Raw genomic sequence first — 26,108 nt, forward strand, 5'->3', positions numbered from 1 at the left:
ATTTTGTTAACACCATCGAGAAATCAATTTGAATGTTAATATTAATCTGTACAGTATACGCTTTTACCTCTAAAGCAGTATAGGTATACACAATTTAAATTTATATCTATAATGTTATTTACATTCGTCACATTGGGTACCAATTCCAATCTTGATAAATTGATTAGGTGTGTTTTCAAAACGAAACCTCTCACCATTTTTTGATAATCACCTTCGGTATGCTACGGAATTTTACGGTTATATTAATTTGATTTTGTTTCTAATAATTAAAACACTAATTTTGTCTTTGGTTTCAGGTAAGCGATGGCATTAAACAAACAACCGTAAGTTACAAGTTACTAACAATTATGTAAACGAATTGCCAATAAAATAACGGACCGACCTAAAAACTTTAATTACAAAATTAAAAAAATGCAGTCGGTGTCGTAAATCGCAATCCAGGACATTTGCAAGATTATTGAACTTGATACGCACCTGATAAAGACCTTTCACAAGATGGCCGCTGTTTCTCACAATTTTCGCAATAAAACTAGCAATGTTTATTTTGAACAATTATAACAGTTTTTGTGTGTAACGAAATATTTAAGTGTAAACTATGCAATATTTTAAACTCAGATACTTGCAGTTACAAAAAACGAACTGTTTCCTTAATGGCGGGTGATTATTCCTGTCCAGTCATACTGCTACAGGAATTGTGAATTGTGCCGTTTAAGGAGCATGGGGGTATACCCCCATCCCAGATCTCCAAACGAAAAGGGTGGAGGAAGTGGCATTGCTTATATTCCGGCGATGTCGGTTTAAAGCAAAGCCGTATATTTGTTTTCTATGACAATGATACCAATCTAGCCTGTCCTGTCTATTCTTGGTAAAGATTTTATCTACAGCATATGTAAATTTTACGTATAAACTAAGTGACTCATCAAAAGTATTTAGTATTTTTATAATGTTCACCTTGCGGGATCATCTATGCAATAGTTTAAATTATACCAAATAAGAGTGTTTAAATTTCAAATATTTAAACCATCGATAAACCAATCGAACCTCTTTCAACACTGACAGTTCGATTTGTACACGTTTCTAATTGGTTTTTACGTAACCGGCCTGTATTTTGACGGCCAATTTGTCGATGCCTCCAGCTCATCTCAGCCGTGACATAACCTTTTTCAATCTATTGTCTATCGATCTATCGGAATCGATTTCATAACATTTGCAATTGATTTTAGACAATGATTGTGATCGAAGGATGTACGAGTCGTGTTCTCGATTTGATGATAGTATGTGAGATACATATTAACTAGAGTAGAAGGCTGAAGTATTGGTTTAGATAGATTGTTCGATAAATGATATTGTATTGGGTAATAAAGAAGTCGTAATCTATGCTGTTAAGAAATCTATGTTAAATACACGAATAGTGTATTTAACATAGATTTCTAAACAATCATTTGATCAATTTGTAATGTTGTTGTAGAGGCGCTGTGGAGGTAAAATACGAGACGTAAACAAAGACATCAGATGACAGAAGGTATAAAGTAGTAAATTTTTTTATATAAATGTAACAACAAAGGTTTAAATCATAAATTTTGTACACTTATAATGTTGAAATATCGATCCTAATTGAAGTACAGGTACTAAACTAAAATGATTAGATACTGAAGAGTCACGTCCGTGATAAAAATGCAAAACAATTTCGAGATACCTTAAAAGAATATTGCCGTAAATTGGTGTTATTGCAATTACAATAAACAATGTAGCAGGATTGAATCCAATTTGCTTGTCTACTGTCATTATCAGCCTAAATAGTTTTGTTGAAATGTTTGTTCGTTGATTGGCAATCTTCATGAGGATGAAAAAACATAATATCTTATGTATTATGTTTATTTCTCCGACTTGATGGAGTCCTCGAGAGGTGGCATCTCGCAATTTGCAAACTTTAGACTAATGAAAATGGTACAAAAACTCGAAGCATCCACGTAATGATGCTCATTTCCAGTTGGATGTCGACCTTTGCGACCTATCTCGTGCCGATCGCGAACTCTGGCTGCTAAGTTTCGGTTATACTGGCATGTCAACTAAAGCAACCCGTGCAAGTTTTTTTCAATGAAGTTTGGACATATGCTTTGAATTATTTGAATATAAATGGATTTAAATATTGAAATCATTATTGACATATTATTTTTCGGAGTAAACTTATTTTTATGCGACTAAATAACACACCTGGCCATAAAGTCAGTAATAAGTTTGTTTTCGTTTTTTTTTTATAGGTAATCTACGACCTTTTTTATTTTACGCTATATTCAGATTATGATTCGAGCATAATTATGCATAATATTATTTGATAGAGATCACATTTAAAATTTTTGTTAAAATCGCATAAAATAAATTCCTCTGTTCTTTTATTTTGTTTTGTTTTTTGTATTTGAATGTGTAAACATAAAGCTTGTTTATCTAAGTTTGTGCTTCAACATTCTTGATTTTAATCGTTGCGGCAATAATACCATGTATAGAGCTTCTATTAGTCATTACAAGACTTTATTTTCAAGTGCGGAATTGGCTCTGGTGAAATCGAAGTTTTACATCTATAATATTTTAAACAACATTATTTGTCTAATACACTAAATGATAAATAATTTTTTAATATTTTAAAATTGTTTACATAAATATAATATGGTCCATTGATTATATAAATATATTATGTTGTTTACGGAATGTGACATATGTGTGACATGAATAAGGATTGTTCTTTCATAATAATTTTGTAGAAAACTTTGTACATAAATTAAGAAATTTCGGCTTGATTTTAGGTAATTAATGCGTGTTTGTGAGAGCGTGGAAATGAATATGCATAGTATTGGATAACTCGCGTCATCGTAAATAGGTCGCTTGTGACTGGTTTTGTAAATTGTGCGATATGCTGTTTTTGCTCTGTATATGATACTTGTTTTTAATGTTATATTATAATCCAACTTCAAGGCACGTTTTTCAATATATGTTCAAGCTAATCGTTGTATTTTTAATTAATTTATTCAGAATTATATAGTTTAGTAACAGGTGATATACTATTATTAAAGCTTACGCGAGACAAATTAGTCGAAAGCATCGATATATATGTACTACGTACTAGATTTGGCGTTCCGAACATTCACTGTGTTCAACTGAATTGAACTGTCATCCATTTAAACTGATTTTAGTATGGTGTCAATTAAATTATTTGTTGTTCAAGTGAATAAATAGGTTATAACAGTGACGTTTTTTCTGCCATTTTAGTTCAGATTTTGAACAAATAGTTTATATGGATGATCGTGTCTATAGAATATACGTCAATAGTCGAAAGCAACATGGTTTTACTCGGGTACTATGTAGTCGGAATCGCCGACTAGTTTCGACCTATTAAGTAGGTCATCTTTAGTCTTCGCCTCTGAGGATGAACTACTTAGCTGAAACTGGTTGGTGATTCCGACTACATAAAGGTGATTATTATATTGTTCAAGCATGACGTGTAATTTAGTCTTTCGAGGCAATTTACTTTGGAGAGATGGAATTATAAAGAAAGGTCTCTCTGTTAGATGTTTGCATTAAAATAAAAAAGTAAAACAATCTTCTTTTATACCATTTTCTTCATGACTGAGGATCGTGCCCAATTTGATGAACCTTGGTGGTGGCTAGCTGCTTCCATTCCATCCGGTCTTGTGCCTACCGCAAGGCATTCGTGACTGGGATTCTCATGACCAATATATGTAGTACAAAAAAAAATGTTATAGAACAACAATATTATACAGCAATTTACGAAATATTTAAATAAGGTTAGCTAAAGTTTAAAATATATTTCACACTGCATGTACCGTACTATTTAATGAGTAACGCGGTTAGTTTTTAACGCCCTGTCGATAATTTAGTTAGTATGCCAAAGCGGTTTTCGTAAACTGTATTTATTAAGAACCTTGTTTGAAATTGGGGTTGTGATTTCAGTTTTTACAAAATCCGTCATAAGTACGGGAGCTACGCTACTTTGGACTGCTAGAGGTAGGATGTTTAGATTCATTCATTTTTTTTATATGACGTACGTCTATTGGAAAATGTGTCTAAAAACACGGAGCACCAACCCTACTTTGGACTGAGATAGTCGCAAGACATTTATTGATTTATTAATTTATTTTTTTATATGACGTACGTCTGTAGCAAAATGTGTTAAAAGTAGCAACGACCCTACTTTGGAGTGAGATAGAGGCAGGATATTTATTGATTCATTCAATTTTTTTATGACATACATTGTTAGCCTGATAAGAGGGGCTTATAAAAACACACCGGACTTTTGGTAAGGACTTTAGGCGCTCGCAACCTTTGACGATTCATTCTGGCACTATTATGTAGCTTAATGTTCCTGTTTGTATATTCAAGCCAGTTTATTTCTGAATGGCGCCTGCCAAATGGTCCTCTCGCGTGTCTCAGCATCATGCCAAAGCTTAGATGGCCGAATGACCGCATTCCAAGTGCATTAAGGTCCGTAGAGAAAGCTGTTGACATTTAGCTGACTATAAGCATGCCTTGCTATCAATATAAGCTGGCAAACTAAAAACACCAATCATGTGCATATTTAGAGCGAAGTCAGAAAGTGATTGGAGTTTTAGCATTTAATTCGTTTAAGTTACTGCATGGATAACAGTTACACAGGGTTCATACAATCCAAGTTCTGCCGGCTTCATTTTCTTATGTAAAACCTTATTATCTATAGAATGATATGAAGACTGCATTTATGCATATTAGTACCTATATGTAGTTCCCTTTCGAAAAATTTCACCTTTCGCCACTGATGAATAGTGATCGTTATGTTGAGAGAAATACGTCATAGAGATTAATTTCTGAAAGTATGCTATATATTTTTTTTATTGATGTCAATGACGAGACGAGCTTGCCATTCGCCTGATGGTAATCGATACGACCGCCTATAAACAGTAGAAATACCGTCTAACACCTTGAAATACAAAATATTGTTGAGTTTTCCACTGCGCCCCCCATCCTGATACGTGAGAAGTTAAATCTCATTATGTCCACTAGTTACACTGGCTACAATGGCCTTCAAACCGGAACACAACAATGATTACACACTGTTGCTTGGCGGCAGAAATAGACATTGCGGTGGTACCTACCAAGGCGGACTCTCACATATAAGAAGCCTAACACTAGTGGTAATATAGACATGTAACTACTTTTTGGGACTGTATGGTGATTATTTTAGATCATTTTCTAATGTATTTTATCTAGACTGCGCCTATATTCTCCTTCCGGGTCAAATGTCATGAGAGAAATTAAAGCAATGTCTATGTATAATACAATCAAATATAATATAATGCATCAACTTAATTTATACAGTGGAGCGAAAGTCCATCGCATAATGTAGCGTAATACCGCTTGTATGTTTCTAGTAGTTATTGTGTTTCCGCGATTTCTATCCTGTTTGTTATCAGAATAAAATTTGTTGTGTAGAACAGACAATGTTTTGTGTATATTTTTCTTACCTTTAGCTTTAGAAAAAAAAATTGTTATAAGTAAAAAATGATACTGCTTTCTGTATATCCCTGTAAGACATTCTGATAGTCATTGTAGATGCTTTTTTTAAGACGTAGGCATTATTTATAGTTACGATGTGTTTATTCATTAAGTTCACCGTTTTATTTCTAATAAATCTTAATCTATACGAGTGAGAGGAAAATTAAACACCAGAAGTGTTATTCCGTAAACGATGCTTCATTGCAAAACTAATAGAGCACGGGCGATACCATTAAATATGTTTCACCGTCCATCGATCATGTTTATAGTAGGTTCACGACGCATCGCGACATTTGGATGGGCACGACTTGCCCCGTGTGCAAATACATTACAAGCGTGACTTTCTGTTATTAGTACTTTCATAACTTGAAGATGGATGTGTTTTTACGTAATTATCATGTATTGTTTCCGTATAATGGTTACGTTAATTCCGAATGTTAGTTCGGGTAGCTTATGTAGACTTAATAATATCGAAATTTTAAATAAAAAAGGTTTTTATTTCACGCAGTTTATGTTGCTAAATTGTATGTGTGCGGACTTAATTAATTTACGTAGGGTTTTAAGTCACTTTACATCAGGTGCATAGAATAACTTTAACAACACAAAATAGAAAGAATTAGATGTATTAATATCAAACGCAATTAAATCTGGTAAATTCTACAAATACGAACACCTTTGTAACTCGAGAAGCAGCCTTGACTGTCTACACTCACACATTCTTTGAACACATAGTCGGGTAGGGTTACGCCAGATGGATATCGATTCCACACATTTTCTATTTTCACCGTTCTGTCGTGTTACTTGAGCGGCGGAGTGTGTATAGGAATTTCTCTGCATTCTCAGGGGGTTTGGTGTCGGATCCTATGTCAAGGTCTAGATTCTTAGACATTGTACAGGTTTAAGAGGTTGAGAAAGGTATGTTGTATGATCATAGTATATGATACGTGATATATAAATGAAGTCGGTTAAAAAATAAATAAACGTATTGTGTTCAAATATTAAAGAGAAGTTTGAGTTGATATAGTTTATAAAAAGAAATGTTTTATTGTGAAACTCTTCATGGTCGAAGGCAGCACGATCCCTGCACCTTGTGAAACGGTGTAGCTATCGTGCTGCTTTCGACCAATACATATGAGTTTCAGATTTAGGTAAGTGTCCTGTGAGATGAGACCCAGGTTTGAGTTGATATAATTTATGAAGAAATATATTTTTATTGTGAATGTCTCCGTGTGGTTGAAGGCAACATGAGCCTCACACTGTGTTTATAGATTTAGGTAAGTATGTGTAGTTATTGACCCATATTCGTAGTGTTTAACAGTTTATACATTTTCATCCTACAGGAGTATTTTAATGTAGAGCCAGAATTATGTCTGTAAGTGTTAATTTTTTGTTAAGTGTTCTTAAAAATATGGAATTACAATAAATTATAAATTTCAAAACTTTTTTTTTACTTCATTCATTTTATTTTATTAATAGTTAGTAAATAAGCAATTAACAGAGAAATTGTTTTATTAATCTTTAGCATTGCCTTTCGCTGTTTCTTCACACAAAACATTGATATAAAAGTTACAATCGATTAAAATTATCATTTTAATTCAATCAATAGTTAATTATTTGTATTGACGCCGAGTAATTCAGGTAATATTGAGATGTTATAAAAATTGATAGCGGTTTACTTATCTTCAAGCTACAATACTATGATTTCAACAACAGTTGAAACTATAGAGATAATTTCATGGTTTTCATTTGAGATTGTCATAGGTTTGATTTTGTACACTACATGATAAAAAAAAACACTTTGTGAACATCAAAATAAGGTAAAAAGTGCACTCATTTTTACTTTAATTAATGTTGATAGATAGTAGGAACTTACTGAATTCAAAATATTTATCAAATGCACGGCCGATAACTCGGCTGCTAATTTGTAAAGTCGGTAAAATGAGTACGGTCGTCATGATTTCAACAATTTGTTATCAAGTGCGATGTTTGCTAACGGGTTGCGCGTAACGGTGACCATTTTAGGATACAGTAAGCGTGCGCGTGCGCATACAGCCGACGCATGCGCGGTGTACTTAAAAACTTGGATTGTGTAACATTGTACAGGTTTTCACGTTGTTTTTATTAGAGGGTTTTTAGTTTACTGCGTTTCCCTGGTTCCGCATAACTATTGAGGAAATGTGTTTTAGTTCAATGTAGTTCAAAGACATCGCTCAACCATTGAAGAACCAGGTGAAATTGAACCAGGTGAAATTCATAGGAAACAAATAATAGTCGAAACTAAATTATTAGGACTTGTTCTCGAAATGCGACTCAATAGTCAGCAATGGCAAAGGATCCATATAACCCGATTACTGCCCCCGTCCCTTTGTGTAGAATTTCTGTAGAATCAAATTATCATTAGTACGACTTGCAGTCCGCATTTATGCATATTATTACCTATATGTTGTGTCGGGTTCTCTCGTAAGCACTATTCGCCACTGAAAGTTAGTTTATAATGGCGCGATTTTTCTAGGGTCTGGAGACGAAATTCGGTATTCGATACTACACTTTATCTAACCGTGACTAAGGTGACATGCAACTTGTAGTCATTAGTTTAAAGAAGAGTTCTAAAAATTTATGAGCCCATCATACCGTTGCCTTTTAGGCCTAGTTGACTGTAATAATATAGATTCTCCAAAAACTAAGGCTCTATTACCATAGGCATAGGACGCGCAATGCAATAACAACTTTAGCAGAATACGACAAAAACATCTTTATTCAAATTTGTCAATTCCGTTCAATAGTTCCATTAATGCCGACATACAAAACGTCGTCTATAGTCGTCGTCGTCGACAATATCGCTTTGCATTCCAAACATTAATTATTACATAGTTATACAAAAGCGTCAAACCGCGCTTCCTGTACATTGACATGCCTCGCGTGGACGCGGCTGTTTTGCCGTCACTTATGTAACCGTTACGCGTCCTATAATAGGGACGACTAGGACAGTATGGTCATGTAATGTAATAAATACAAATTTGGATGTGATAATGCAAAATCAATACATAGCAGTTGCATACAGTCTCGCATTATGAGTCTTGTGATGCGCGTAATAAGGTCTTAGGTTTAAGAGATGCGTCTATTGTGCTTTATAAGTAAAACCATCGCGTAAAATTTGATCACTTTTTTGTTTTAAGAAAAGCTAGTTAACAAGCGAAACCAAGTTGAATTTTTCAAGTAATTCTATTAAATGTTAATTTTAAAAGCTGTTATTGTAGAAGTAATTATTGAAACTATGAAGGTCAGTTTGTATACAATAAAGCAGTTTTATGAGCCCTGAGCTGATAGGTGTTAGAACTATGAGCAAATAATATAATAATGTTTACTCTAACGTTATTATACGTCTTTTGTATGCGACTATGTAGCAGACTTTATATTATATTTAATTGTTTTACACAATAACATTAATGATATAAGTATGTGGTCAAGCGAAGGGATCGGAACAAAATAATTGAATATTACAAATAACTTTTTTTCTTAAATAGTTTAATAATAGTTCAATTTCATTTTAAATAAAAATACTTAGTAGTAACTATACTTAGTAGTTTAAAAACTTAAATTCTACACCTTGTATTAATAATACCTCAAATAATTGTACTTCTTATATCAAAACTAACTCAATAACTTAATCATCCTTCTCGTTTTCTAACAAAGGACTATCTACCAGAGGGCAGATAATCGCCAAATACCATTTCGTACCAAAGACTTTCAACAAATTCTTTCTCCATTGCGAAGTCTTGAACAATTCAGTACTTCGATACTCTCGAGCCGTCACTCCTCTGACAGCGTTCTTCATATGAAACACCACCAACCAACCTGACCAAACTGCTAACCCAATATTTATAAACAGAAACAGCAGATACAAGTCCTTGAATCCCATAGGTTCTGGTATTATGAAACGTAGCATCGGATTTATAATTCTAAATGCAGCAATAATCATATCGCCTTCAAATTTAGAAGAGACGTAATAATAGTTATAATAAGTGGAATAAATTAACGAGATGGTTACGTATATCAAGTAAAGGATGTAATATCTCTTGTTGCGAAAGTCGATGCATTTGGCGAAGAAGAAGCAATGATGATCTCTCTTGAGGACGCAGACTCCACAAGTTTTGCAATGCCACACGTTTTTTGGACGATTGACGTCACAATTTTCGCATTGTTTTTCGTCATCATCATCGTCATTGTTAGATTTATCTGACCAAGAATCAAACATGATGCTCATCAGCATATTTCCGACAACATTATGGAGGATGAAAGTTGACAGTATTATATGGAAGACATGTTTCGTTGTTCCTATTTCGTAGGTGTCAACAATTGTTGGTCTCACCACAGACATTTCAAAAACGTAGAAACCTGGTGTTATTATAAACACTAGAATATAACATTGAAATTTTTCAAATAATCTATATAAACGTGTTTTCTTTGAATGACTCATTTTAATTTTATTGATAAAGGATACACAATAAACGTTAATGTTTCTGACATTTGTCACGACTTTTTTTATGTTGACACTCGTGTTTTTTTTATGTTTCCGATACAGATTTGTATTTAATTATTGCAAACTTTTTGCGTCGATGGAGTATTTATCCCATTTATGATGATTATTCACGTATAATACCAAAAATGGATAGGTTAACGGAAACTGAATTTTATGCCGCTGGAAATATATAAATGTGATAATATAGTAGATATAAGATATTTTGGCCTTGATACCAATATCTACCTATTTAAAAAAAAAACATACATAGAGTGTCGGCTTGGTACTGAAATCTATCTTTCTAATCAGCCCGTATCCACCCACTGCTGAGTATAGGCCTCTTCTTTGTTACGCCACTCTTCTTTATCTTGTGCGGGTTTTAGCCACTGCTACCCGGCATACCGTGCGAGGTCATCTGCCCCTCGGGCTGATGGTCTGCCTTTACTTTTTTTCCCGGTTCTCCGGTACCATTCGGTGCTTGTCTTGGTCCACCTGCCGTCGTCCCATCTAGCTAAGTGTCGTGCCCATCTCCATTTCAGTTTGGCGATGCGTGTGCCGACGTCTTTGACTTTGGTGCTGAAATACGAGATTTTTTTTATTATGCTACATTCCGATCATCTCATCAGATAGATATCAGGTGGAATCCCTTATTACTCTTATACACAAGGTTCATTATTTTAGCCACTACTGGTGACTGTCTACTTCGTGACTCATCACCAAGGTCACCATATATCTTTTAAACGGGAAACAAGTAAACTATTGCAGGATATCGTTAATTTATTGATCCTAGACATCCGCCTTCAAGAATATCTTGCAAAAGGTCCAAGCTCGTATATTGTGCATAGTGTTCTATAAATTCAAGAAATTTAGGATATCAGGAGAACACGTCTAGATAAAAGGGAATTGATGAAGGCGTGTATAATAGTAAAGATTGTTCGCAGGAATGTGACGCGAACAAGGAAGCGTGCGCAGTTGGTCTTAGAAATGTTTGTGATAAAATCCTGGTTGTTAGTCAAGCTTTAAGCGATACGTTTTCAATGGTCGCTGTGAATTTTATTACAAACGGTTAAAGAGCAGTTATCTAGTAGAATGTAATCTGGATTTATATTAGGTTCGCAGTTATAATTCGTAATGTTTGAGTTTTCACTACTATATGTCATTGTCATGCCCTCATTACTTATGAGAGTTTTGATACGTTCATCCGTATTTTATGACATTGACAATGAGCCAATTACTTTGTTCATTTTCTTCTGTACTTCTGACTTATTCGACATCGAACTTAACTTAATGACGTGGCAGATTTTTGCCAACTCCCACCTTGTTTTTAAAATCGTGATGGTGAAAAATGGCGTTCGTTACACGTTTGCTGATAGGGGTAAACCGTGACGGTATTTATGTTAAATTACAAAACGATAAATCAATGTCAATAAAGGCGGTACTTGTGTGGAATTTGTACAATATATCAATACTTCATGCCGTTTTTCTCGGTCGCGGCGCTTGCGCACGATTCTGGCATTTCAGCCCTTTACCGGTCCTTGATTGGCTGACGGTAATCAACGAAACACTTACCTGCTTTTATATTTTGGTGGTTATGTGGACGGGACATGATTGACCTACATAATTAATAAAGGTATTTAGCCAAAGATATTAAACAGTATAGTTAGTCATACTGGACATCTGAACAAACTTTATGCTCCAAAAGTTATTACTAATTGGTAATAAGTCATTGTCTTAGAAATATCCGCGTGACAATGTCACAGCGTCCTTAGATATTAATAGAAAAATAATATATTTATAGAAAATATGCTAATATGTGCATTAAAAACGTGCAAATAACGATATGGAAAAAATATGAATATTTTACACTAGTCTTTTGCTATTTCATGGTAGATCTAGTAACCATCACATGAGCGCAATATTTTTGTACAAGCAAAAATATTGCGACAAACAAACAAATCTTCCCCATGCCCACTCTATGTAATCTTAGAATTTTTGTATTTAGGGAACATTCGCGAATAATTACCCCATTGGCTTGGTACCTGTGTTGGCGCGGTGTACCGTACCATCTCGGGTTTGATTGCGAGGCTGGGGAGTCGTTTAACATTATTTCTTAAATTCTATGCTGTGTACGAATTGGCGATCGGACTTTTACGCTACATATTTTTTCAAATTTATCAAAAGAATTATGTTTCATCAAAAAATCGTTTAAAGTAATTATTTTATTAAAATATTATCTCAGTTTTTTTAGAAATGCTATAAATCGCGAAACTTCTTTCTAGACTTAATATGTCCCATATTTTTGCAGCATTGTAAACCTTAGGTTGCATCATTTAAGCAACGACATCGTATTTGTATATTGCCTCTTTAATGGAGCAATGTTTCATTACAAAGGCATTTGCCGCATTTACAAGCGAAACCGCGGCAAAGATGCAATACATTACATCACATTAAACGTATGCAACTGAGATAATAGTCTCTGAGATTGATCTCATATTACGGAAGGTGATTGTAATGTTATAGTTATTACATATACATGCGATAAGTAATGTGAATGTGTTTTTCTGTGCGTGAAGAATTGTAAGAAATGTTTTCCTGCAAATATAAACTAGTGACCATAACACGACGAGTAAATATTGTAACAATAAATAGTGAAAATCGAGTAACTGGGGCTCTTGGCGTTTCAGCTTCGAACTAATTATGAAATATAGCTGTGGCGTATTTGTACTGCATGCACGATACAGCAGCACTCTGAGGTCCTGGGTTGGAATCTCGGGCAAAGTGATATTTGGATTTTTTTGCTCAGTATCAGTCCGGAGGCTGGAATTTGTGCCTGATATGGCGATAGGCTCGACCCTTATCACGAGACGGAAGACACTTAGCGAAAAGTGGGTGCCCCTGTTGCGCCTCTGCATACCCCTTCGGGGATAAATGCGTGATGTGTATTTGTTTTATTTGTTATTCAAGAACCACCTACATTTGTCTTGTCAGTTGATAATATTTCCGACCGATGAGTCTATCCGGTGTTATTTTTTCTTTTTGGAGATGGAAACTATCCAATCAAGAATCAATTTGTCTTCGTTTGGTCATACTTTAGATAGTACATAAGTACATTTTTAAATGCTAATGAGATTTTAATACGATATGTTTCGTTGCGTCGAAATGATTATACACTCGTAAGATATAAAAGTTAAACAACCCAAATGATCTTTACTATACAAACTTTCACCCTGTAATGTACTCGAGATTACGAATATCATTAACCCATAACCTTTTGTGGGCAGGCAGCCAATTACATTTAAAATCTTGCTAGATCAGCACGTTCGTCGGCCTACCTCAAAGCTTATTTGTCAAAATGTGCGTTTCCATTTTTATGAAGATTTTATAGTTATTGTCCTATGGCTGGATTGTTAAATATTTTGTAATATATCTTTTTTGGTACATATAATGCATGATTTATGTATGATAAGTTTATGTACTATCAAAAAAGAAGAAGCGGATGAAGTAACTTCTCTAATGTCTTGATTGAGTGGTTAGATTTGAATTATTATGCGTCATAATGAGCGTAATAAAAAAAAAGTTTATTTGGATGTTATTTTGTGGTTGAATAGTACAACAATATTATCGTATATATACACACTAGCTTCAGCTCGCGGCTTTGCCCGCGTAAAGGAATTCTTCGTGATAAAAGTCCCGCTGTATATTTTCCCGAAATAGAAAGCAGCCTTATAACCTTCCCAGGGTCTTCAACTATCTCCATTCCAATTTTTAAAAAATCCGTTCAGTAGATTTTGAGAAAATCTATAACATACAGACAGTAAAGATACCATATAGAAAATTAACATCTTAAACCTATGAAAGCAAATTTAATCCAAAAGTGAATTCGTTCTAATTTATCCATTCAAACGGTTCAGATACAGCAATCAAGCTTCGTCATAACAATTAACCAGGAATAATTTAAAGTCAATAATAGAGTACAAGTTAGATAACCGTCGGAAGTAAAAGTCAACTCGATTTGATTTGCTTTTAGTATCTTAGATTGGTATAACATAATATATTATGTAGTTTCTGACATAGTTTGTAAAGTAGGTGATATGGCCGTGAACATATTATGGCTATAGGGTACTATGGGCTCCTATAGCCTGTGGCAAGGATAGCGAATCAATGGCATCCGTGCCAGGGGTGACTCGCGACAAAATATTTAAAATAAGTTGTGTTTTTTTTTATTTCTTTGAATGACGAGACGAGCTTGCCGTTCGCATGATAATAAGCTATACGACTGCCCATAAACAGTAGAAACACCATCCAAAAACTTGAATTGCATAGTATTGTTTGGTATTCCACTGCGCTCGCCATAATGAAATGAGATGTTAAGTCTTATTATGTCCAGTAGTAACACTGGCTACAATGTCCTTCAAACCGGACCACAACAGTGTCTACACACTGCTGTTTGGCGACAGAAATAAAGTGTTTGCGAGTAATAATTAAGATTGAATATCAACAAAATATTGTTGGTCCTAAAATAAAGTCACTATAAAAGTACCTGAACAGCTAAGACAGGATCTGGTTGGCACGCTATGGGCACATTATTATTATTTTTATAACTAATGGTATATTAGCTAACAATAGTTCGCCATCTTTGGCCTATAGCGATACGGTGGTCATATCCAAGGATTAGTTAACTGACATCAATACCACAAATGAAATCGTCGGGAGTTCTTTCGTTTGATATTCCTTATAGCGTCTTACTGGAAATTTCTTATCATTAAAGAGCCTGACAAAGCAAATAAAGAAGAAATATCCACTGATCCCTCAAGGTAGACCATTAATCAATTGCCTTTTATGTATGAATTATGAGACAGATAATCCAATCTGCCTCTACAAAGAAACACATTAAATTCTCTTTACTTTCTTTAAGTCCATTACTGAATCATGTACGAATCCGTTACAAAGGATTAATCCGATCAACTGTACAAAGAAGCACATTCAAATCTGTATTCTCTTTGAGATAAAAACCTCTCTTTAAATCAAAAGTACTTTCCAGCTTTCTACAAATTGAGTCAGCAGATAAGTATAAAGAAACGATGCAATTAAGGTAAATGAAAGTGTAAGAGGATATGGATACGAACCAGGATGCGACGATTGCTAACGGAAAACGTTGTGTTATTGCAACTGATGTTGGTACTCGAGTGTACAGTCAGCAACAAAAGTTGCTGAACGAATTCAATAATACCGTCGATGTCATTTTGTGCTCTAGCATTTAATTACAAAGCAGTTACTTCATTTTAGACAAAAAAATAAATGTCTATTAAATTACGTTTATAGTGTCTGCTGATGGTAGGATATATTTTATATCCGCTCCGATAGCGATCACCAAGGTGTTAACACCCGCCATAGTGGTCCAGGTAAGTATGTCGCGTTCCAGGATCAGCCTGTGTACATCCGGTTTCAACAGGCCGGCATAATTGTGTCGATTGCCGAAGGGTAATCATCACTCGTCAGTCGATATTCTATTGCACCCACTTACTACCAGGTGCAGTGGGGTTACTTTTCCTTGCCCGTATAAAAAATGGTTTGAAGTTTTGAATTTTTTCGGTAATTTGTGGCTAACTGTACTAAGGCCTGACGAGGTCTTCACGTGGGAATGCTTTGGTAATACTATATAATACTTCTATTTTCAACATTTCCGTTGGCAGAATAGTGTGTTAAAACTGCGAGTCAAATAAATATTGGTTTTAATATAAACCTTAACTTGTAACAGTTAAGGTTGATTGTTTAGAAAATGTAATGTATTGATTTGATTGTGACAGCTGGTGCATCTATAGATGTAAATCATAATAAAATTCAAAGTCACAAAGTCTGACATGATCAGTCTCACTTATAAAAATTTCGCAAAGCTGTGCTCTGTTAAAACACAAACTTACTTAATCAGCTGTAAGTCAAAACCCGCCATCTCGCCTCTTAATAAGGTTTAAACTAGGAAACCGGTGACGTTTTTGACAGCTATTTAAGCAATTCTTAACCACTTCTTAACGCTAAAACAAGTTTATAAGTAAGACTGGATGTGTACAGAAGTTTTTATGTAGTACATCGCACTACGTGATATGGTAAAATTAACACATCCGTTGAAACAGTTTCGTGTGAGCAGACTCGGTGCGACCTTAACTTCATTAAGGTTTATATTAGCTAGAAAACTTGTAAAAGACGAGTTTTAATTTTTACTATATAAACAATCACGTTATAATAATATTTGATACTAAGGTATCTCTGATTTTTCTAAAGTTATTTGTTAATCGCCTGCTTCAATACTGAAAGGAAACATAGTAATGAAATCTGCATACCTTATAAATTCTTGGTAGGTATCTCAAGTCTACCGACCCGCATTAAGCCAGCGTGGTGGACTAAAACCTAGATGATCTCAATAGAGGAGGCCCGTGCCCGGTAATATTATGAAAGACTCGATACTACCATTGATATTTTGCTTTGCTTTACTCCATTTGTGGAATGAATGACGCAAAATTATAAGTTGAGTGACTACATAAACTATGAGACCCATAAATAAATGACGCAAACATATTTTCAAGTTGACTTTAATCAACAAATGGACTCGTAAGCTTCGTTTAGCGGTCATAGTTTTGTTTTTTGGACTTGGAAATGTGCATAAAAACGCCAAGTTACGTCAAATGTTTTTCTCAGCTCTAGGAATATCTATTCATCATTATATTCCAATCATAGATGATCCATCCAAATTCTCGAAATTTCTGTGTATTATGCAATCATGTGAGCAAAAAATGTGCCTGTAATATTCTGATGTTTAAAAATATCACTACTATTTGAATAACTTGGTGCGGTCTCCATGTAGCTAAGATATGCTATCGCTAAAATTAATTCAAAATAGTCGGACTACAAAAGGAAATAATGTTTTTTTACTCAACTCTCGTTCGACATCAAAGTAAGAATATTATGTTATTGACATTTTTTAAATATTTTATTATTTATTTAGTACATAAGGTATACTTCGCTGACGTTGCAAACTAAACATTTGTCAAGTATTTAGTTCGTCTAGGTCACTAATCTTCCTCGAAGGACTGCTTGATTATTATTGCCATGCGCTACATTGGTTTTACATTTTTGTCTGGTCGTTTACCGCAGCAATGCAGTGAGTTTTCATTGTTTTTTAATTATCATGAACTTAATGGTAAATGAAGCGGCGATAGCCTAGTTGGGTGTGGAACGGACTGCCGAGACGAATGTCCGCAGGTTCAAATCCCAAGGGCACACACCTCTGACTTTTCTAAAAAATCATGTGTGTATTCTTTGTGAATTTATCGTTCGTTTTAACGGTGAAGGAAAACATCGCGAGGAAACCTTACACATCCGAGAAGTTCTCTATAGGAATTTCGAAGGTGTATGAAGTCTACCAATCCGCACTAGGCCAGCGTGGTGGACTAAGGCCTAATCCCTCTCAGTAGTAGAAGAGGCCCATGCTCAGTAGTGGGCAAGTATATAATACAGGGCTGATATTATTAATGGAAAATAGTATCTAAATCGGATTATATTATTAACTCCTACGTCCACAAACACAAGTTTTACCTCTTTGAGATAAACGCACACGCCTATAAGTTTGTACTCCGGAATAAAAACAAGGATATTAATCTAAATAAAAGGTCATAAGTTATAACACTTTGTGTAAAAAGGCTACAGGAATTACCAAAACAGCCGGAGTGATAATTAGCACAAAACGAGCGTGCTAAATAGTTACAAGTATGGTTTGCAAAAAAGAGGAAGTGTCGTATTTATTTACTTATATTTGTTACCACCTAATTCAGCTAGTTCCTGTTATATTGAAGCGGAAGTATTTGTCTGACTAAAAGAGAAGCGCCGGCGTTAGAATTATTTTCATGCTATATAACATATTAATTATTTTGGAATTGTTGATAAAAGCATAGGCAATATGTCGATTAACGAAAGATGTTGCTTCTAGAGTCGTATGCAGGAATTATGCCGCTCGATTGTTACAAGACGAAGTAGAGTAAATAATTTACATGTTCATGAACGGTTCACTAGAATAGTCCATTGTAGTTGTTTTTTACTATATGCACGATAATTGCTAGACAGTAAGATAAGAGCTCTTATATTTTTATTTCGGCTCCAGGTAGAGTATTCAAAGATGTTAATGACTTCTAAAATGCTATGAATAACAACTCTCATCTCGCCAATGAGATTGCAACACCACAATGTATGTAGTAATTTTCAATAATTAAAAAAATATAACCTTAGTATTATAATAAGCAGTAATTAATACTAAAATCATATTAAGAAGTTCATAAACATGGTTGAGAAGCAAAAAAACGCTTCCTCTTTGCAGACAAAGGGTCCTACATAATTGCATACAATTTCTAGCAATTACGTTCGAAAAAACTACGAAAAGTTTTTATTGTTTCGGATCCAACGCGCCGCGGGTCGGCGGATATGTGGTTTCCTCAAACATTTTAAGTTTTGTGATGAAAAAACTGAATTTATAAATATGGTATGCCTTTTTATTGCGAACAAAGACTTTGTTACGGCTAACCTTTGGCTTAGTAGGTGAAGAACCGGCTACCAATTCATGGGAGTTTGATTCCGTAAAACAATGATGTGATTTAGAAAAGATTGAATTTGGGAAATTCAATCGAAATTAGTATTATGTTTGTCTACAGCAAATTTACGAGTGGATTTCGATATAGTAACTTTACAATGCTAAGAGTCCTATGAACTTCGTATTTTGATAATCTTCGCAACATCTTTATTCTTAATGGATTTTACTTCTTAAATGTGTTTTATGATATAAAAATCGTAAAGAATATAAATATAAGTATAAGTGCAACCGTTCTTTGTTTTGAATACACTTCTTAAACATAATTCAAACCATATCCTCAAGCAAAACTGACTCAACCGTAATAAGGAGTATTCAACATATAAAAACCTAAATATGGTGTCGATAACACATAAAACCACTTTCTCCGCGAGCCAGCCCCGATCACTTTTACCGTCAAGGACGACTACTTTCTAAACCGACGGATAATTCTCAGTCCAATAAATATGCAAAGTATTATGACACTTATATAAAATTATGTAGGTGTTATAATCGCATGTAACACATGCGTTGATGATTAAGAGCCTAATCGACATGAGATTGATGATTACTAATCTCTTAGTAATTTTATACATAGTTAATACCGAGGAAGAGTGACCTTTAACAGAAAGTGTAAGGTAATTTTTTATACATCTTTCTATTTATAATCTTTTATACCTGAGTGGGTAAGTACTATTTTACTTTCATTTTATGCCATCAAATATTAGAGTGCAAGCATTATTCTATTTCAAATTAATTCATATTGCAGGAAGTAGTAAGCATTATGAAATATAACTTCTTAGGATTGCCTGCGCAGTGCTTAGTAATTCTGATGTTGCTACTGGTAACATTCATATACGCATTTCATCTCCGAGCAGAGGCGTAACTGATGTACCCAATTTTTTGTCTCGTTTATTCCGTCCCATAATGTGATAGAGGGCGATCTTATTGCCATATTGGGCGCGAATTCCAGACTCCGGGTTGATATTTAGTAGAAATACCCAATACTCTGCCAGATCTGAGGACCGAACTAGAGAGATCAGTACTGCAGTTGTACTTTCTACAACTATGCCACCGAGGCAGTCATTTATACGAAAACTAATATTCACATATGTAGGAATATAATTATTACATTAACGTATGTTGTGGTTATTAATTGATGTAGATAATGTCTAACAAGGAAGAGTTGATTTTGAAATATTTCCGACTACACCGGTAATGCTTGCGTACAATTATTACGAAGAATTCGTGTTTGCATCATTGTTAACATTTATTGTTTTCTTATGATATTCATGTAAAATATACGAACGTATAAATAACAAAGATTTGTCTTAAGATATTTGTTACCCTTTAAGTGTTTATTTTCGGGATTTTAATGACCATAAATAAACAATGATCTTTGTTTATCGTAATGAATCTCGATACTGTATAAAGATTTGTTAACGGAACGATTTTGAACAAAAAGAGAAGTAAAAATAACTGCAAAAAATGAAACGAAAACATCGATTAATTTGCACAAAAATTAATGAAACGAGACCTATACCGGATACAAAAACATCGAGCCAATTATGAAATCGCCCTGAGAAAGTAAATCACAATAGAAAGTACATAAAAAAGAACAGAAAGGGGGTAGAATAACATTTAATTTCAAACCATAAACCACAAATCTGAAAGTATGCCGGCATGAGACTTAATACTTTCACTCGTAGCTGGATACCCATTGTTATAATTTGTTATCGCCGGGCGCACGACGGGCGTCCGAAGTTGGATGAACAATTGTCTAATTAGAAATTATGGTAGTCATTTTTAAAGTATTTATTTTAATACAATCTACTAGCTGTTTGCGACAAACCTTACGTATTACGCTTTCCTGGAATATAAGTTTCATTGTATGTAATATATCTATGTGTTAACTTAAGGCATGGGCTATCCGTGAGTCAAATTTCATTCAAATAACTTCAGCAATTTCAGCGTTAACTTCACACAAATATCCAAATGTCTTCACAAAGTTTTGTTTATAATATAAGAAGATTGATATAACTGCTTCGGTGGCGTAGTTGTGTTACGTTATGACTGCAGTGCTGAGGTCTCGGGTTCGATCTCCGGGTTGGGAAAAGTGATATTGAATTATTCTATTCTGTATCAGCCTGGACTGTAGAATTTGTGCCTGATACGGCGGTATATTCACCCCTTACACAGCATGGGGCGGACGCATAGCGAAAAATGAATGCATCAGTTGCACCTTTGCCGACCCTTTCGCACATAAAAGGCGTGAGTGTATTAAGATCAGCGTGGGTGGTAATGTCCGACAACTACAAAGTTCCTGACAAAGAAATAACGTAATATCCATAATAAATAATTCTTTTACGCACAATCATGTTATGTTCAGAAGGTCTTTGTATTCTCGCTAAGTGTGAGGTAAAATGTGCAATGAGCATTTGTCACCTCGATGTGAAATTCGGTCATTGTCAATACCGTAGTGACGAAAATGATGTATGACAAAGTATATGGATTGCTTGAAATGAGTTATTGTTTGTTCCTATATAAAGTGCAAGTGATCCACATACATGTATGTAATACTAGTAATTTTGTATTCTAAGATGAATGATGTAAGAGCTGTTTCACAATTTTTATGTAAATGTTATCTGTCAGTTAACAGTTAATGCTGAATGCACTCTTTTGTTCCCTTATAGCTGAAGTCTCATCTTCTAGAGACCGTCTTGAGCCGAAGTTTGTAACCCCTTTGTAGGTTCCTCTCATTATGGTTGCTTATTTTCAAGGGTTTATATATTTATTTATTTAAGGACCTCCAACAAAGGATACAAGGCGTATAATAAATACAATGTCGTAATATTGGTACAATTAACAATGTGACGTGCTTCTTCAATTATAGGAGACCACAGCATGCAAATTTATATATAAGTACAACGGCAAAAATAATAATATTTGTTACTAATATTATTTAGGTATATAACTAGAAACTTAAAGCAGACAAAAGGGATAAAACATAATAAGAAGTTTGAGCATCTAAACCGCTCATCCAAAAGTCCGATGTGTTTATATAAGCCGACCCTTTTCAGACTAATCAACGTAAGTCAGGTTAAAAAAAAATGTTTACAATTTATTTGCGAGCTTGAATTTTGTATTTGGCCGCACTTTTGTATTGTAGTCGACGATTAGCATTAAGGTGCTCAGCCATTATGAAACAGGTCCTTAGCAACGAATATTCATCATTTACCTCCTATTATATCAGTTTAAATTAGGATTTCGCTTAGATTCACCGGTCGGTGTTGCCTGAAATCAGCCTTTGCCGAAGTTTCCCTTTGTCGAAGTAATATCAGTAGAACAATGAAGTTCCCAATGTCGGAATAATAGTGTTAGAAGAACAAACTAACCTGGTAGTTACCGTACGTTATATACCGTACCGTTTATACAGATTGTAAGTAAAAAAAACATAAATTTTTAACCAGTTGCTGTATCACTTTACTGGTCAAACTAAATCGAGTTACACGTTAATGCAACTTATTTATTACGTTTTCATGATTTCTTATTTAAAACTATTTTGTATAATGGTAAATTGTAGGTACCTATTGTAACTTTGATTTTTCGGATAACCAACTCCTCAGTCCGCCCCGTGCCATGAAGCTGCAGTCATCGAAACGTCAGGAGAAAATTACAATAATATAAAAACCGCCATAAAATTGACAATATAGTTTTATTTTAATTTCAAATTTATTATTTTTTTCTAATAGCCCTATTAGCTGTAATGCATTATAAGAATTATTGTCTAATGATATCGTATCGCGGAGGCAGGAAGCGCATAATGTTATGGATTTAATTAGTTTCCGTCTGTTTGCTTGTTTAATGAGAATATTGTTTGTGTTGGTCTCGTAATTCTTGTAATAATTAATAACATAAGTCACGCATACCAACTTTATATTAAGACTACGGGTTGCTCGCGGCTTCGCTCGCATGAAATGCCTTTGCCGCTACAAGGTCCATAAAAAGCAGCATAATTCCAGCGCGATCTAGGTATCTAAAAAATCAGATTGAGAAATTCTATTATTTCATATGGAAGCAAATTATAATTAAATAAGGGATAAAAAAAAACTTGTTATGCATAAGCTATCTAGGATATGACTTTTCTGTGTATCTAAATCTGTTTAGACGTTTTTGCATTTACTTCTATCAAAAATTCGAACATTGTCACAATCTTTCTGGAGTTATTATATTAGTAAGATGGGATCCCAGTTAATATAGGTGCAAAGTAAATCAGATCCAAAGTATTGTATTGTAGTACGCTGTTTAAAAACAAAATGCAATAATAACAATAAATTGCATCATGTAAACAACAATTTATTACTGTCATTTGAAGTGCCTTTCTATCTATAGAAAGCCCATGAGTTTAAATCCTATGCATTTGAACTCAGAAATTGACACTAGATTACTTTTTAAAATTTGGTCCTTCGAGCTGAACATGATGAAAAATTATCGAAGCCGGCATAATTGTGCCAATAGATACAACGTCCGTTGTTGGTTATCATTTATCTTAGGTGCTGTGAGTATCTTTGTCCTGCTAAAAAAGAACTCAATGAATAACCGATAGAGGATAATAGAGCCCAAAGTATATTATACAAGCCGATGTAACTGTTTCTTAAGGTCGTGGAACTTTGCGTGTAAATCGCTGCGTCCGCGCAGTTTTTGCATGGCTTGTATTAAACGCTCGCGTTTTTTTAGTTAATCGTCGCTTTTAATTCGCATAAAAAATATCCCGTCATTCTTATGTGTCAATAGCTGTAATAGGTAGTTTTTTTATGCTTGTTTTCGGCATTCTTAATGTAATGGGGGCATTGTATTGTGAACCGGGAATAATTGGGTTTGATATCATCAAACGTGTGTGCAGTATCAAACTATTATGTTTATAAAAATAATAATAATATCAGCCCTGTATTATATACTTGCCCACTGAGCACGGGCCTCCTCTACTACTGAGAGGGATTAGGCCTTAGTCCACCACGCTGGCCTAGTGCGGGTTGGTAGACTTCACACACCTTCGAAATTCCTATAGAGAACTTCTCGGATGTGCAGGTTTCCTCACGATGTTTTCCTTCACCGTTAAAGCGAACGATAAATTCACAAAGAATACACACGTGATTTTTTAGAAAAGTCAGAGGTGTGTGCCCTTGGGATTTGAACCTGCGGACATTCGTCTTGGCAGACCGTTCCACACCCAACTAGGCTATCGCCGCTATTAATTGGAATAATTCCTAGAATACGATTTAGTTATATTTTTTTATTACCATATCTCGTTCTGATTAAATTATATTGGGAGTTGGACTGAATTGGATATTTTTTGGTATTATTACCAGAATTTTTTAGTATATAAATTGCATATGAGTATTTCTCAAAATAAATGTACGCAACGACATCGTTTTTTTTCAAATAAATACTGTTACGAAATTTTCTGTCTCATCAGCCTTTTTCGTTTGTTTGTCTTATATATTAGTTGTATCAATTAATGTATCAAGACAAACAAAAAAGAGACAGAAAAAATCCTAATAATATTTGGTAAATACTATTTCGTTCCCTACATTTATTTTGTGAAATACTCATATAACTTTAGATGAAAATAAAAATATTATGTCGAGTCAACTTTACAGGTACTTCATTTTACTTATAGTAAACTAAAATTTGTAAACAGCATAAATATTATTTGTCACATTTGTTCAGCCAATAAACACAAAATCTTGTAACATTACAGTATGTTACGATCATTAAATTGTTTATCAATTTATTTCCGATCTGAGTGGTAATAAAGAAGTTGTTTCCTTTAATTTGTGGGTAATAAACAATTTAAAGTGTTATAGGAATTGTCAACCTTCGTTGATATTGAGAACGGGTCGTGGTACAATGTCATTCATGTTAGGGTTCTTTACCTATTTGTGAAACGGAAGTATATTATTAATAATATATAAATTACTGATTGCTATTCATGTAACTTCATCCAGTCTGCAGTAGTGTGCCTCCTTACACAAAAAAAAAATGTTTAGCAAAACATGTTATACCGTATGTGTTATAAACTCTATGGTTATTAATGTTTTCATATGCTAACATACAGGTATATATAATTTAAAAAAAACTAAATGATTTTAAATTTTAAATTAAGAATTCTATGAATTCTTATGAATATTTTCTACTATTCCTTATTAAATCACGTCGAGAAGCACGAGGGAAAGCCAAAATGAAATATTTTATGCTTGGTAGAACGGAGCACTATACCTGCTACAACATTTTAATATTAGATACCTATATTTGTATAAGTCTACATTTAATATGTTTATCAATCTTTGCTATTTGTATATATATCGTATTATTTATATTTATTGTTGTATTTGTAAACCGCAACAGTTTTTATTGATACATCAACCTTGTTTACACCACCATAACCACCCGTCTAAGGCTGACTAGGAGACATTACCTACCTATTAAGTCTGTCGATGTCTATATCATTGTATATGAAGTGCAAATAAAAAATTATTTGACTACTAATAAATTCAAGGGTTGCGAGCGCCGAAAACGTCAACCAAAATTCCGGTGTTTGTATTAGCCGACCCTTGCTAACAAACGTAATCGTGTCAAAAAACCATTTACATACGGAACTCATGGCTCAACTCCTTGTCTAACAATCATCAATTTTATTGTAAATGCCAATTTTCCGACAATATCTAGCTGCGTGACCTTTAGGTGTAATTGATCTAGATTTCTCACGAGACCACTCCCTTAGCGGGACCTGTTATCAGAACGTTAAAGGGTCATATGTAGTCTAATACACTAGTATTATGCTATGATAATGCAGCTAAAACTAGTTTATACCTTTGAAGGGACTGGTGATATTTGTAAAATATTCTGAATATATCCTTGGAGTGGATTGTCTACATTTAACTGCTAATGTTGTTTAATAATTTCTTATGTTTCCGCGAATGTTAGACATTGAAATATTTTGCAGATTTTATCGCGATTTTCATATTATAATGGAGTCCGCCCCGTGACCACCAAGGCTGTACTCTTCGAAACGTCGGGAGAAAATTGTATTATAAAAACCGCGATACACTTCACAAAATAGTATTATTTCAATGCTAATTTTGAACCGTTGTGAGCTAGATTAATTCTATTAGTATTTGGAAATTTAACAATTTATACATTACTTCTACCTAGAGTTAATAAGAGCGGTGTGTAATATTAGGCGGGAATTATTTCCTAAGAATTTTGAAATGCAATGAGCTTAATAAATTATCAAGAAATTATTTAATGTAGTTATATTGAGATTATAAGAGGCAATAAACAATGGTATATTCCAATATTATGATAGATGTTATGTAATGAATGTATTATAGATATAAGAAACATGCTTGTTACGTTTCCCGCTTCATTAAG

The 26,108-nt window shown here is 34.1% G+C and overlaps 2 protein-coding genes across 2 annotated transcripts in view; one reads left to right on the top strand and one right to left on the bottom strand.

Annotated features, from left to right (window-relative positions):
• LOC115449611 overlaps positions 1 to 26,108 on the top strand; it is a 135,540-nt gene that overhangs the window by 60,611 nt on the left and 48,821 nt on the right. The gene's annotated exons all lie outside the window — the stretch shown is intronic.
• On the bottom strand, positions 7,762 to 10,468 carry LOC115449614 (probable palmitoyltransferase ZDHHC24). Its single transcript, XM_030177475.2, has one exon. The coding sequence runs from the start codon at positions 10,019 to 10,021 to the stop codon at positions 9,209 to 9,211; it is 813 nt and encodes a 270-aa protein (XP_030033335.1). The 5' UTR covers positions 10,022 to 10,468; the 3' UTR covers positions 7,762 to 9,208.

The sequence above is a fragment of the Manduca sexta genome, chromosome 26 (genome assembly GCF_014839805.1).
Source record: "Manduca sexta isolate Smith_Timp_Sample1 chromosome 26, JHU_Msex_v1.0, whole genome shotgun sequence".
Lineage (NCBI taxonomy): Eukaryota > Metazoa > Arthropoda > Insecta > Lepidoptera > Sphingidae > Manduca > Manduca sexta.